We start from the raw sequence: 12,633 nt of genomic DNA, 5'->3' as shown, positions 1-12,633 counted from the left end.
AAACTCTCCGAAGGGGCTTTTATATTAAAAAAAAAAGCTTTTTATTGGGAAAAAAAAAAGACCACTTGTTTTTCAGTGATGGCATCATTGTGGGGAAGAACAAAAGGGGGATGGGAATCAAATCCCTTTGGGAGGAAGGCTCAAGCTGCCCAGAATCCCTGCCCCTCCCCACTTTGGGCGCTTAGGGGCGGGGGCGGGGGAGGGAATAGGAGGAGGCAGGGCATGATTGATAAAGCTGATGAGTAACAAAAGGCACTGGCGGGTTACATCTTGGGTCTGCAGGAGGGTGGGCGTGGGCCAGGGGCTCTTTGGCATTCAGGCCTGGCTGCTAGTCCTTTCCCTTCCCTTTCTTGGCTGTAAAACAAGAAATACGAATTAGGAGAGTTCAAGTGACCCAGTAAAGATCCCCCTACACATCAGGGAGAAAAAAATCCTTCTCCCTAGTGGTTCTCAACCAGCTGACCTGAAAGCCATGTGACAGGACAGACATTACGCTGCCACTATTCCCCACTCCTCCAACTTATACTTTCACTGAGGATCAGATCAACTCCAAGTTCCTGGTCCCAGCAGCCTGGGAGACAAGAGCCTCGGCCTCTTCATCTGAAAGTGGGCAGATTCGCCTCTGCCCTGTTGGCCTCTCTGGGATGCTGAGAGTCAGGAATGAGCTAAGGAGGGATGGAGGAAGCATAGACAGTGAAGCCCTTCCTATACTAGAAAGGGCAGAGTAGACCAAATACTCAGTACCACTGGAGAGGTGGCGAACCTAAGCCCTTCCAGGACTATTTCACTGGATTCTAAGCCAGCTGCTCCAACAGAACAGTGTGACTGTTCTTACCGGGGCCAGAAGAACGTACTGTCTCTTGAGTACCTCTATGGGCCAACCTCAGCACATGCTTTGCTCACCTAAGGTAAAGGTATCTCTAACAGGCAGGGAAACGAAATGCAGTGATGTCAATAAGTCACTCACCAGGGCACAAACCCTCAGGTTTAACCATTCCCCTCACAGGTGGGGGCAGCCCCTGCCATGACCCCGCCCCCTCTTCCCTAGGCTGACCTTTGGCCTTGGCTTTGGTCTTGGGGGTGCAGGGCTTGGTCACGCGGATGGTCTCCTGGCACTGGGCATTGTACCGCGCCTTCTTCAGGGTGCCTTGGCGAGCTTTGGTGCCTGAGCCCCCATCACACGATCCCCAGTTCTCAAACTTGTACTTGCAGTCGGCTGGCGGGAGAGTGCCCAGGGTCAGAGCTGGGCGGCCTGAGGCCGAGCTCGCTGCACAGTCCTGCTCAGGTTTCATCGAGACTCTGCCCCATTTCTTGCCCTCTACCTGCGCCGCACCTTACCTCCGAACTCCTTCTTCCAGTTGCATGGCACCCTGCACCGGATGCGCTGAGTCTGGGCCCCACAGGCACCTTCGCGGAAACCCGCGCCGCAGTCCTTGCTGCTGGGGGTGCAGGGCCCCCAGGCCCACTCCGCGCACTCGCTCCCCGGGCTGCCTTTCTTCACTTTGTCTAAAACGCGCGGAGAACAGAGCTCAGGACCCAGGACACGGAGACTCACTCGCGGATCCCTAACTGCGGCCCGGGGCTCGGAACCCAGGCGGCCAGCCCTGAGGTGGCCGGCCTCACCTGCCCGTCTCCAGCCCTCCTATCCCAAACCCCACATCACCTTTCTTTTTGGCCACCGCGGAGGCGAGCGCCAGCAGGATGAGAAGGGCGAGGAGGAGGAAACCTCGGTGCTGCATCCTGGGGGGAGAGCTCGGGTCAGAATCCCCCTCCCCCACCCGTCCCCGTCCCCACTAGAGAGCCGCGTGCATGGGCCGCCCACCCCCTTTCCCATTTTTCAGGCCTAAAGAGTCGGGCCGTTCATGCAGCGGCGGCGGCGGGAGGACTTGAGGGGCCAGCCCCTCGCTGCTAGTCCCGGCGCACAGCCGGGAGGCGTCTCTGGGGGGTATGCCCAGAACCCTGGGCGCAGCTCAGACCCCCACCCCGTCTCCAGCCCCCAGGTGGGCAGTGGCCCCTCCGGGCCCCACGCGCTCACTCGCTTGCTGCCCGCGCTGCTCCGCTCCCTCCCGCGCCGGGCCTGTCCCGCTCCGGCTACCGCGGCCCCTTTTGTCTTCAGAACCGGTCTGAGCCGGTCACGCCAGGCCCCGCCCTCCCCTGACAGGACCCGTTTCTTGCCCCTCCCTCTGACCTGCGCCTTCGACCCCAGCGTCCCCGCCTCCACCCCGGCTTCTCGCCGCCTGTCCCCACATCCTCTCTTCCCTCCGCCGGTGCCTTCCACCTTCAGACGCCGGGCTCTCCTGGCCCCCCATCTTCCGAGCCAGCGGGGGTCCCGGTCCCAGGCTTCCGTCTTGCTCTGGTATTCCCCCCACCGCACCGTCCCCAGCCCTAGGCCCAGCTTTCCGCCCCCTCTGAGGGGCCGTCCCCGATTCTCAAAGGACTCCAGCCTCCCCGGCAGCACAGCCTTCGATGGAGCCCAGGAGGGAGCATGGAGCCCCGTTGTGTCACTGGGCCCGGCGCGGGGCCCGCATTCCGGCCTGTGTGCGGCTCCATTCTCCGAGTCCCCGATGCCCTGTTTAACTCCGTCGAGGCCCCGCTCCGCCTCCCAGGGCCTGCTCGGCCCCCAGCGCCCCTCTAGCTGCTGAGGGGCACACCAGCCTCTCCTCGGACCGCTTCACCGGTTGCAGGGAGGTGCTCTGTTCAGTGCTGGGAAGTCTGGGACCGGAACCCCAGGAGAAAGCCTACGGGTCGGGCGGGCGTGGGGAGGGGGGCCAAGGCGCTGCGCCTATCCCGGAGCGCAGATTTGCGGGGGCGGAGGTGGGGGAGTTGGAGGAACCCGCAGGCCTGGATTTGCTGAGACTTGGAGCTGACAAGAGCCGTCTGAGAAGTTCCATACCGGCCCCAGCGGCGGCTGCCCACCCCTTCTGACCCTGGGAGCTTGGGGATCACGTCACCCAATCTCCCTAAAAAGCGAAAGTAACAGGCCTGAGGGAGAGGGCTTGACAAAGGCCACAGGGCGAATGGGCCAAAGAATCTAGGCCTCGCCCCCGCCCCACCTCTTTCATTTCCATTGTTATCGTCCCTGCGGGAAGCGGGAAGCCAGAGGAACTTAGCTCCTCCTTCGGCCCAGACGAACTAGGCAGCTTGACAGAGGTCAGGCCTCGGGCAGGCCCTGGGACCCCACCCCCTAACAAGAAACAGGACCTCCAGTAAAAGGGTATGGGTCCAAAGTGTCCAGGCCCCTCCACCCTAAGGATAACCCAGCAGCCCCGGCTGCTTCTGGGAAGACCTCCCCCATAAGAAAAGGAAAGCAGAAAGGAAAAAAATCCACTTTTACTGAGTCACACCCAGCTGTAAACATGTCACCTTGAGAACCCCACCCTAACCCCCAGGCCACACAGTCTGCAATGAAATGACTGGGGAGGGTCAGAGGGGTAGGTGCCAAGCAGGGCAGGGGGCAGGCAAGTGCGGCAGGTTTCCAGGAGGAATTCCTGGGGCAGGTGGGATCAGGGCAGGAGAAGGGGGTGAGCTCCCAGGAGCCTCAGCAGGGGCCCTAAAGGACCAGGTGGTTTAGGAAGGCTCCCTGACAGGGCTTCAAGCCCCTCTGCCCTTCCCCTCTGGCCCCTAAACTCCAGGGAGGGCACTCTGCCTGGCCCAGCCACTCAAGGCCTGCCCAGTCAGGTCCAGCTTCTAGCTCCTCTGTGAGCCTCCAGGTTGGGCTGGGGCTCAGGTGAGATGCTGCAGCTCCTCAGAGTCCAGCCCTAGGTCTGGGCGGCTCTTCAGGGGGCAGCACGGGGCTCCTTCCCCGGGACATGGGTCCCCCCGTGGCTGTCTCACTGGAATGTGGCAGTGAGGTGGGTGAGGAGGCGGGTCATGCTCTGGCCAGTCCTGTCCCTCCTCTGCGTTGGCCTCAGCTACACAGCCGTCTCCTGGTCTTCCCGCTGGATCATCTGGTAGTGCTGCCGGTTCTCCAGGTAGGCGGCCAGCTCCGTGTCCTGAGCCTTCTCTGCCCGTTGCCGGGGAGTGTCGCCCTGAAGGAGGGAGGAGCTGCATCAAGCTTAGGAGAGGGTAGGGGGTCTTCCCTCTGGCTGCCTGTGGGGGAGGGAAGGCCTGATTGGCCAGGGCAACCCTACTCCTTGCCGGCTCAGGTTTCTCAAGGTAGAGGAAGGCTTCAAACCCCCAGAAGTGGCCCTCCCCCAAGGCTCCCTTCTCGACTCCCTGCCTGGCCTGCTAATCTTCTCACCTGCTGGTCTGTCTTCATGAGCGAGGCCCCAGCCTCCACGATGTAGTGGCAGATGGTGCGCTGGCCCAGGGCCGCGGCCTGGTGTAGACAGGTCTCCCCGCTGGGGGCACAGGAGCTGGCTGTGGACCCCATCCAGTCCTCTGGGCCCTCCCGTCTGTCTCCCGAGGGCCATAAGAAAGGGCAGGAAGTTTGGGGCCCTGGGGCAAGGAGGGTGGCCCAGAGGATGACAGATGTGGCCAGGAAGGGTTTATGGGCTCCCACCGGACCAAATGGGAGGCTAGATGAAGACAGGATGGTTTCCAGGGTAACCAGGGTCCTGCACTGCCCTGATACTCACTTTTCCTCTACAGCATCAAGGATCTCTGCGGGGGCTGGAGGAGAGGAGAGAGGGAGGTCATAGAGGCCTGGCAGCCTCTCTTCCTCCCACCTCGGCCTGGTCCAGGGGCCCAGAAGCACAGCTTACCGTGGTCCAGCAGGTAGCGGACCACTTCCTTGCTGCCGGTGCTGACCGCGTGGTGCAGGAGTGTGCGACTTCGATCGTCACGATGCATGAGGTCACCCCCAGCTCGGTGCAGCTCCTGAAGCTGAGGGTAGGAGGCAGAGCAGGGATGGTGCTCCTCTGGGCCACCCTCTTTCCAGTCACAAAAATGCCAAACTCACAGGCCTGACACTAGTGTGCTCAAACACATCACTCCCTAGGAGCCACTGGGGGTCTTTCTGGAGGGTCAGGGGAGAGACAATGGGCCTCTCTCACCCCAGGTGCCCATGGACTCCTCAGAAGCACAGGCCTTGGAGCCTCTGTTCCTCTAAGACTCACTCCTTCTAAGCACTAAGGACAGGCCAACAGAGCTAGGAAGCTCCTATGAAGGGACACCGTGGGCGAGATAGGGACAGGGGCAAGGCAGAAGGGGACAATCACCATGGAGACCCCACTGCGGGCAAGACAACTGTGCACAGATCAGCTCTAGGCCTACCCAGAGGCCCCACTCTCCACTGCCTGAGGGGGCTGCTAAGGGGAGGAAGCTGGACCCTGGGCACTAGTACCTTACAGAAGTCGTTCCTCTTGGCAGCCTCAACCAGCTCTTCACCTGCAGGAACACCTGCCTGTTATACACCAGGGCTGGAGGCCTGGGCTCATGTTGGTGCGTGACCATATACTTGATGTACAGAGAAGGGGGCCTGTTGGGGCATGTGTGCTGAGGGCTGGGTTCAAGGTGAATGTGACCACATGGATCTCAACAGTTGACTGTGTAAGGTTGTTTATGGGCCCACCTGCCCCATCAACCCCACTCCTATGACCAGGGAGAAAGGAGGGGCCCTGCAGGGAGGGGCCTCACCTTTAGGGGCAGCAGCATCCCCTGGCAGTGACCTACAAACAGAGCAGGATGAGATATGGCACCGCTTCAGCACAAGCCCAACTTGTCACCCTCCCCTACCCCAAACGTGGCACCCTTCATTCTTTCAACAGTTTATTGAGTGCCTCCTATATATCAAGTGCTGCTCTAGGTACTGGCGATACAGCATTAAATACGGACGACGGAGAACTGGCTCTCAGGGAGCTTACATTCTAGCCAGGGACAAATAAATAAGGCATTTTGAGAGCAGGAAGTGCTATGAAGAATACAAGAGGGGGGGGTAGTGTAACTGAATAGCAATTTCAGATGAGGTTCCTGGGAAGACTTCTCTGAGGAAGAAAATCCCCAAGCTGAGGTGTGAATGGAGCAGGCAGCTCTGGGGAGAACGGGGAAGTGTCCAAGGCAGCAAGGACATGTCCAGAGGCAGGCAAACTTGAGGCCTCAACTGAGGCGAGTGGGGCTGGACTGTGGGTGGCGATGGAGGGGGCATGGGCAGGCTCAAGCTGCATATGATGAAATGACCTGGTACACAGGGAGGGTACATCACTGTAGGGAGGGTGCTGGAAGAGACGGTTCTAGGCTGGGGAGTATGAGAGAGGGGAGCCAGGGGCATGGTGGCTTCGGTGGGTGATGTGATCAGATGTTGGGGGAGAGCTGACAGGACTTGCTGAAGGGTCAGTTTTGGGATGGGAGGAAGCCCAGATCCTTGGCCAGGTTGCTGCCAATGAGTGAGCCAAGGAGGGTCCAGCAGGGACCATGTAGGCAGCTAGCGGGATGTGTGTGGCTGGCGCTCAGGGAAGCGGCTGGGACTGAAGGCAGGACTTCAGGAGCTGCAGGCTTATAGGGGGAACTTATAGCCAGGGGAATGGAGGAGCCTCGGGACTCACCGGGGCGTAGGTGAGCAGGGGGAGGAGGGGAGAGGGGAAGTGGGAGTTGGGAGGTCAGGCCGGGCTGATGCCCCCAACAGCTCTGGGTCCAGGATATAAATCTCGTCCTGTGCGATCTCAGTCACATAGTTGAGGTGTTCCTGTGGATAGGGAGGCCAGGGCTGAGGGTCAGGGCTCAGGGTCATAGCCTTCCAGGGTAGCCGATGGTGGAATGAAGGGCCACAAGGCCAGCACACCTGGCGAAGCCTCTGCTATGGGTACGAACACTAACAAGAGGCAGCCAGGCGAGTGGCCCTGCTGGTCCCTCTTCCACTCACCTCCCCAATCACCGCTCTCCCTTCCCGCCATCCAAGCCCAGACCCTGACCTCTATGTCCTGGGCCCGCCAGCTTGCCGGCCCTTCCTTGCTGCTAAGCCTTTACCCATGCAACCTGGCCCCCAGCCAGAAGTGCCTTTTCTTCCATGTCTCCTTGGGTGGCACCTGCACTTCAAGGCCCTCCCACCCACCTAGCAATCCTTTTCTGGGCACGCCGGCTCCTTTTCCCTGTTGGCACCATCCCTGGGCACTCCAGCCTGGAGGGCAGGGCCATGCCCTACCTAGGGCAATATTAGTGCACTACGGAGAATGCGGATGGGGTGAGCCTGTCTGTGGAGGGCCAGGCTAACGAGAGAGGTGACGCGGGGTGCCCTGGAGCCAGCTGTGGATGGAGCAGGGCTGTGAGTGCTCACCTGGGCCCGGTCGATCCTGTAGAAGCGGCTGGCAGTGGTGGCTGCGGGGGAGATCATGAGTTGGCTGAGGACGCAGGATGCCCTGTCTAGGCCCAGGTATTCTGCTGCCCCAACCCAACACCCCCAAGGGAGGGGGCAGCACATGGCCTAGGAATGCCAGGAGCTGGCCCTTTAGGGCCACTCACCGTCCAGAAAGCACCACTTGGGGGACAGTTTCTGGCACGTCGGGGACTTGGCTCCAGCACCTTCAGGGTCCTGCTGAGAGAAGCAAAGGCCAGGGCTGAGTGAGAACAGAACCTGGAGAAGGAGGGAACAGCATAGGGCAGGCCCCCGCCCCTCACCTGCTGGAGCCTCTCAATGTGGGCGCGGCAGAGCTCTAGATCACTGTCTCCTGGGACCACCACAGTGCCTAGTGGCACAGCTGGAGGACAGAGCAGACTGTCAGCAGCTGGCTGTATCTCACTGCCTGGTCCTCAGGGGACTCAGTGGCTCCTCAGTGACCACCCCCCCACAATAAATCCAGCCCTGTGTGCCACTCACAAGCCTCCTTGAGCTGCTCTTTGTCGTAATGCAGGGCCTCATAGTCGTGCATGCTGACCCTGCTCACCTGGATCCGAAGCTGCTCAGGCACTGGCTGCTGGCTAAGGGCAGGGGCGACAGGAGGGAACTCAGCAAGGACCCTGCCCAGGCACCAAAGCAAGTGTCCCCTCCCCATTGCCCTGGGGCAGAGGGACTGTTAGCTCCCTTTCCAGGTGGGAAAACCAAGGGTCAGAGAGGGGCAGAGTCTGGCCTTGGGCCCAGGGCACAAGGAGAGTGCGGGGGAACATACTCGCTGTGCAGGGGGGCAGTGCTGCGCCGCTTGGCCTTCTGCACCATGGTGGCCTGGTTGCGCAGGGCGATGTGAATGCGGGAGGCAGCGAGCTTGCAGGGCTCGCCGTCCACCTGCACTGGGATGGCCTTGGACGTGGTGAGCACCACCTCACGGCACTGCGTCAGCCGCTCGCCGTGCCCACCCACCTGCAGCGCTGCCTGTGGGCACAGAAAGCTCAGGTCAGGGGCCGGGTTGGGGTGGTGGGGCCCAGGGAGGCTCTAGCCAAAGAAATAGGGATCCGAACAGAAAGCAGAAGGAGGGTGAAACCCAAACAAGAAGAGAAGAGGAGGGCAAGATCCAAACAGAGACAATGAGGGTGTTTCCCCAGAGGTTGATGGAAGCATCCTCCCAGACACAGAGAGAGGAGGCGACAGTGACCCCCCACCAGAGAAGAGGTTTGGTGACCCCCCTTCCATCCTGAAGCCATGCTTCTGGGCTGTATCTCAGGGCCAGGTACAAAGTAGAGCCGGGGATCCGGGCAGGCCCCATGCTGGCCCACTCACCAGGGACGTCATGGTGAAGCCAATGACTTCGAGGTAGCCGTCATCGTGCCTCTGGGGCTCAAAGTCGTGGTGATCCCCTGGATGGCCCCAAGGCATAGTGCCCGCGCAGTACCTGAAGGGAAGGCAGCACGGCAGGCTTCAGAGGACAGTCGTGTAGGATGGAGACAGCTGGGCCCGCACAAAGCCCTCCCCTCCTCACCTGGGGATGTTCAGGAAAACAATGCACTGGGGTTTCAGGTCCTGAATCTTGGGGGTCAGGTCAGTTCCGTCACACTGGAGGCAGGTATGAGGGAGAGTGTTGGGGGTACCTGTATGGTACCAAAGCAGCCTCCCTCCCATCTGGGCCTGCCCACTCCGCCTGTCAGCGCGGCCTGCTCACCACCACTCGGATGTGCTTGGCTAGATCCTTGGAGCTGCCCATCAGGAAGTCGGAGAAGGCTGTCTGTAGGAGACAGAGGCAGATGTCACCATCTGGTGACAGGGACCTTCCCTCGCCACTGCCTGATGGGTCCTGTGGTCTGGCAGACACAGGTGAGCAGGGGGCACAGGCGGCAGAATAGGTGGGCGTGGGAAGAGGGGTGTTGCTGGCAGACTCCAGACTCACCCCAGCATAGAACATCTTGTTCCGAAAGCGGCTGTTGAATTTCTCTGGGTTGGCCTCTGGGTGGCAACAAGAAATGGGGACAGTCAGTCATTCTGGGCCTGCTGTGGCTTCCCAGGCTGGGGTGGGTAGGAGGGTTGGGGATGAAGGCCTTTTACCGGGGGTGGGAGGGTAAAGCCTGACCCTCTAGGGGACACTCCTGTGTCCTTCCCTCCCCAGCCTCCCTAGGCTGCCTCAGCAAGAGCTTGCCAACCTCGAGACTCGTGAAACTCCAGTGTGACATGGGCATCAAAGCCTAGGCTGAAGTAGTTGTTGAAGACATCCAGAGGTAGCTGGAAAAAGGTCAAAGGTCCAGCATGAGGACTGTGACTCAGACACCACCCTACTCCCGGCCTAGGGGCACCACGCTGGCTCAGCCTGCGTGTTTGCAGCGGCCTTTCCCACAGTTAAAAAGATCCACCAGAAAGCTCTTCCCAAGCCCGCCTGCCCCACTCAGGCCTTGCCCTCTCAGGTCCCCTAGATGCCCTGGACACGAGAGCAGCCCACACCCTGCTGGCAGTCTCTTCCCCAGCTTTCTCTCCCCTATGACACTTCTTCCCTGATGAGTCATATTCTGTAGGAGCTGTGTAAGCGGGGACTTTGTCTTGTTCACTGCTTAGAACAGTGGCTGCAGGTGACATGTACTCAGTAAGAATCTGCCAAGTGGCTCAATAACAACTATATTGTGAGGTGAGTACCACAGTCCTATCGTATAGATGAAGAAGCCAGAGTTTGGAGAAATGAAGACACTCACCCAAGGTCCCAGAACCAGCAAGTGGGAAAGTGGGGCCTAGCCCAGGTCTCCTGGGAATCCCAGGCAATCAGGTATGAAGAGGCCCCCCGACACCCACTGCCCCTGTCCCAGCTGACACACCCGGTCAGTGGCCCCCTCATCACGCTCCTCAGGCCCTGCCTCTGGGCTGGGCTCCGCGCGGAGGTCCCAGCGGTCCAGCTGCACCACGTTCCCTTCTTCCACGTGGGAGAGGATCTTGGACACAGGCTCATCCGTGTAGCCCTGCAGAAGAAAGTAGGAACTGAGCCCCTCCCAAAGACAGGCCTCCCCAACCATACAGCTGACCCCAGCGGCCCCACCTCCAGTGGGCTCTTACCCCGCCCCAGTTGAGGGTGCGGGCCAAGTCATTGCCAGTACCCAGGGGCAGGATAGCAACAGGCGGTGGCGGTTTGAGGCGCAGCTGGTCCAGGGTGGACAGGATCCAGCCGACCTGGAGGGGGCAGAGCAGAAGAGGCCAGGTCAGGCCAGCGCGGCCCAGGCCCGGGCCCGGGGGAGGCGGGAGAACTCACGGTGCCATCGCCTCCGCACGCCAGGATCCGCAGGTTGTGCACTTTGCGGTACATCTCCAGCCTGGGGTCAGAAGACAGGAGTGGAGTCAGGGCATATGGGATGAACCCCAAGCGCCAGGCAAGTCCCTACCACTGTCCCCACAAAGCCCTGGCCAGTACTTACGCCTCCTTGGGCCCGCCCTGGCTCAGGTCAAAGACTTGCCGGGGATTGAGATACCAGAGGAAGGACTGGATGATTTTAGCGCCCTGTGAGGGACAGGAGCCAAGAGGGATAGGGAAGAGGCAGTCAGGCGTGGTGGGCTGAGGTGGGGAGAGGCACAGGTAGAAGGCTGTGGCTGTGGGAACCAGGCCCAATAAGGGGTGAGGGGTGGAGACAGGACTGGATTTTTCTCAGAATCAATGGGAACAGCTGTGTGGCGAGGAGGGGTGGAGGGAGCTTGACCCCACACATCCCCGCAGGCCCTCTGTGGAGTGGGGAGGCTGTGTGTACCTGGTTGCCCCCACTCTTGGGGTTCACAAACACCAGCAGGGGCTTCATGAGGGGGGATGGGGTGGGCCTGATGATGAAGGGTCTCCAGCGGCCCTCCTTGGAGACAGAGAGAGCCCATAAGACTCCTTCCTGTCCCGGAGGACCCTACCCCCACACTCAGTGGTGCCCTGGGTGCCCCTCATGTACTACCCCTGGGTCAGACCTTTTAGGGGGCCTGGCCATAGGGCAGCAATTCAGATCTGACCTCCCACACTTCTCAGGGCCCTAGAGCCCAAACCGACCCACCAAAGGCTGAGCAGGCAGCATCAGCCCAGGGGTTCTTCTAAGGAACAGGCCCCTCTCTCCTGCCCCTCCAGCTGCCTGCCAGGCCTCAGGTCTAACCTCGGGCCCTTTCTTGCTGGATTTCCTCTTGAAGGATGCTCTCTTTTTCTTCTTGCTTGCTTTCAGGGTGTTCTGCAAGGGAGGCAGGGGTGTTGGTGACAAGGTGGGTGGGCTGGGGGTGGCTGGCAGACCCCAATTGTGTGGGGATGTCAAGGATGCAGGCAGGACTCACCTGGGGCCTGCGGGCGCGGAGGATCCAGGTAGGCGGGATGACCACGGCAGCATGGACCCCCAGGGAGCACGGCTCCTCTATTTGCTGCAGCATGAAGCAGGACACCTTGCTGTGGTACTGGGGGAGGGGGGGTAGGTTGTGGCTAAGCTGGGTCGAGCTGTGCCCAGGGACCCCAACCCAGCGCGCAGCATGGGGGATGGCTTGTGGGGGTGGGGTGAGCACCACTCACTGCTTGCTTGCACCAGGAGCAGCTGATGGCCACGATCTCCTTGCTGTGGAAGGTAAACTTCTGCTGGAAGCCCTAGGGTGGACAGGGCAGTTGGGGCACCAGAGGCTGGGCCCAGAGCAGCAGACCCAGCCCCTCTTCTGTTGCCAACCTCTCTCCACCAAGGCAAATTGAGTCCATTTTTAAAAAATTAAAAAACAAACAACAACAAACCAACAACTATAACCCCTAGAGCAGGGAGGCTTAGCCAGGGGCTCATGAGACTCTAAAGTTAACTGCAAAGTGTTGCATGTGCACACGTGATCTGCTGGAGAGGGTCCACAGCTAACTCTTGCTTGCCACATATCCCCTCCTTCCTGACCCCAGACCCTGCTGGGCCCCCTGGTGGGCTCTCTCTCAAAGTACTTTACACTTCTTTATAGTACCTATCATGGTCATTCCCTTGCCTGGTCTACAAACATTTATTGAGGGCCCACTATGTGCCAGACACTGTGCTGAGCACTGAGAGTCAATGGACGAAAGGGGGACAAGAGTCCCTTTCAGAGCCTATGCTTATGGCGGGACACAGACAAGAAGCAAACAACAAATAAGTGAACAAAACCACTGCAGCTTCGGGGCTCGAAGCCCGTTTGTAGTCTGTCTTTGAGCTACGCCCTCCTCCAAGAGGGCAAGAACCCACCGGGTACTCAACAACACATCTGCTGAGTTAATGACTAAGTAAGTCTACATGATTCTCAGAGGGCTCACTCATGGCCTCAAGCTACACTGGACACACAGTATGGGGCTCAGGGGCCACAGGGCCTGGGTCTAGTGGGCAGCAGGCCAGGCAACTCCTTGG

The 12,633-nt window shown here is 60.1% G+C and overlaps 2 protein-coding genes across 22 annotated transcripts in view; both read right to left on the bottom strand.

Moving 5' to 3' along the window:
* Window positions 1-32: 32 nt before the first annotated feature.
* MDK (midkine) lies at window positions 33-2,150 on the bottom strand. The gene is made up of 5 exons (XM_039868345.1): window positions 2,036-2,150; window positions 1,664-1,740; window positions 1,339-1,506; window positions 1,055-1,216; window positions 33-354 (listed from the first exon to the last, which is right to left on the bottom strand). Exons 2-5 carry the CDS (start codon window positions 1,737-1,739, stop codon window positions 329-331), a joined length of 432 nt encoding a protein of 143 aa, XP_039724279.1. The 5' UTR covers window position 1,740; window positions 2,036-2,150; the 3' UTR covers window positions 33-328.
* A 1,162-nt stretch (window positions 2,151-3,312) lies between these two features.
* Window positions 3,313-12,633, bottom strand: part of DGKZ (diacylglycerol kinase zeta) — a 32,172-nt gene continuing 22,851 nt past the window's right edge. For 5 of the 21 annotated variants that reach the window (XM_039868278.1, XM_039868289.1, XM_039868215.1 and 2 more), the window contains 25 exons: window positions 11,799-11,870; window positions 11,570-11,686; window positions 11,398-11,469; window positions 11,017-11,112; window positions 10,690-10,772; window positions 10,527-10,587; window positions 10,334-10,447; window positions 10,099-10,239; window positions 9,439-9,517; window positions 9,189-9,244; window positions 8,964-9,026; window positions 8,784-8,857; window positions 8,585-8,696; window positions 8,040-8,239; window positions 7,751-7,851; window positions 7,552-7,631; window positions 7,396-7,468; window positions 7,211-7,251; window positions 6,483-6,622; window positions 5,578-5,609; window positions 5,285-5,328; window positions 4,704-4,824; window positions 4,578-4,611; window positions 4,241-4,437; window positions 3,313-4,028 (listed from right to left, as the gene is read on the bottom strand). In XM_039868278.1, the coding sequence (XP_039724212.1) occupies window positions 3,724-4,028; window positions 4,241-4,437; window positions 4,578-4,611; window positions 4,704-4,824; window positions 5,285-5,328; window positions 5,578-5,609; window positions 6,483-6,622; window positions 7,211-7,251; window positions 7,396-7,468; window positions 7,552-7,631; window positions 7,751-7,851; window positions 8,040-8,239; window positions 8,585-8,696; window positions 8,784-8,857; window positions 8,964-9,026; window positions 9,189-9,244; window positions 9,439-9,517; window positions 10,099-10,239; window positions 10,334-10,447; window positions 10,527-10,587; window positions 10,690-10,772; window positions 11,017-11,112; window positions 11,398-11,469; window positions 11,570-11,686; window positions 11,799-11,870 (2,508 nt within the window). In that variant the 3' untranslated portion in view covers window positions 3,313-3,723. Of the gene's footprint in view, window positions 4,029-4,240; window positions 4,438-4,577; window positions 4,612-4,703; window positions 4,872-5,284; window positions 5,329-5,577; window positions 5,610-6,482; window positions 6,623-7,210; window positions 7,252-7,395; window positions 7,469-7,551; window positions 7,632-7,750; window positions 7,852-8,039; window positions 8,240-8,584; window positions 8,697-8,783; window positions 8,858-8,963; window positions 9,027-9,188; window positions 9,245-9,438; window positions 9,518-10,098; window positions 10,240-10,333; window positions 10,448-10,526; window positions 10,588-10,689; window positions 10,773-11,016; window positions 11,113-11,397; window positions 11,470-11,569; window positions 11,687-11,798; window positions 11,871-12,633 lie in introns of those variants that run through there. The other 16 variants (XM_039868333.1, XM_039868317.1, XM_039868325.1 and 13 more) reach the window with 10 other exon arrangements.

The sequence above is a fragment of the Pteropus medius genome, unplaced genomic scaffold (assembly GCF_902729225.1).
Source record: "Pteropus medius unplaced genomic scaffold, Ma_sr-lr_union100, whole genome shotgun sequence".
NCBI classification, from domain to species: Eukaryota; Metazoa; Chordata; class Mammalia; order Chiroptera; family Pteropodidae; genus Pteropus; species Pteropus medius.
The sequence above is the reverse complement of the archived record's forward strand: the minus strand, read 5'-3'. Positions and strand labels throughout refer to the sequence as shown.

Coding starts and splice junctions, on each gene's coding strand:
- MDK (XM_039868345.1), bottom strand. CDS start 1,739: ATGCAGCACCGAGGTTTCCTCCTCCTCGCCCTTCTCATCCTGCTGGCG. Junction 1,507..1,663: donor CGCGGTGGCCAAAAAGAAAG/GTGATGTGGGGT, acceptor CGCGCGTTTTAG/ACAAAGTGAAGAAAGGCAGC. Junction 1,217..1,338: donor CTGGAAGAAGGAGTTCGGAG/GTAAGGTGCGGC, acceptor CTCTCCCGCCAG/CCGACTGCAAGTACAAGTTT.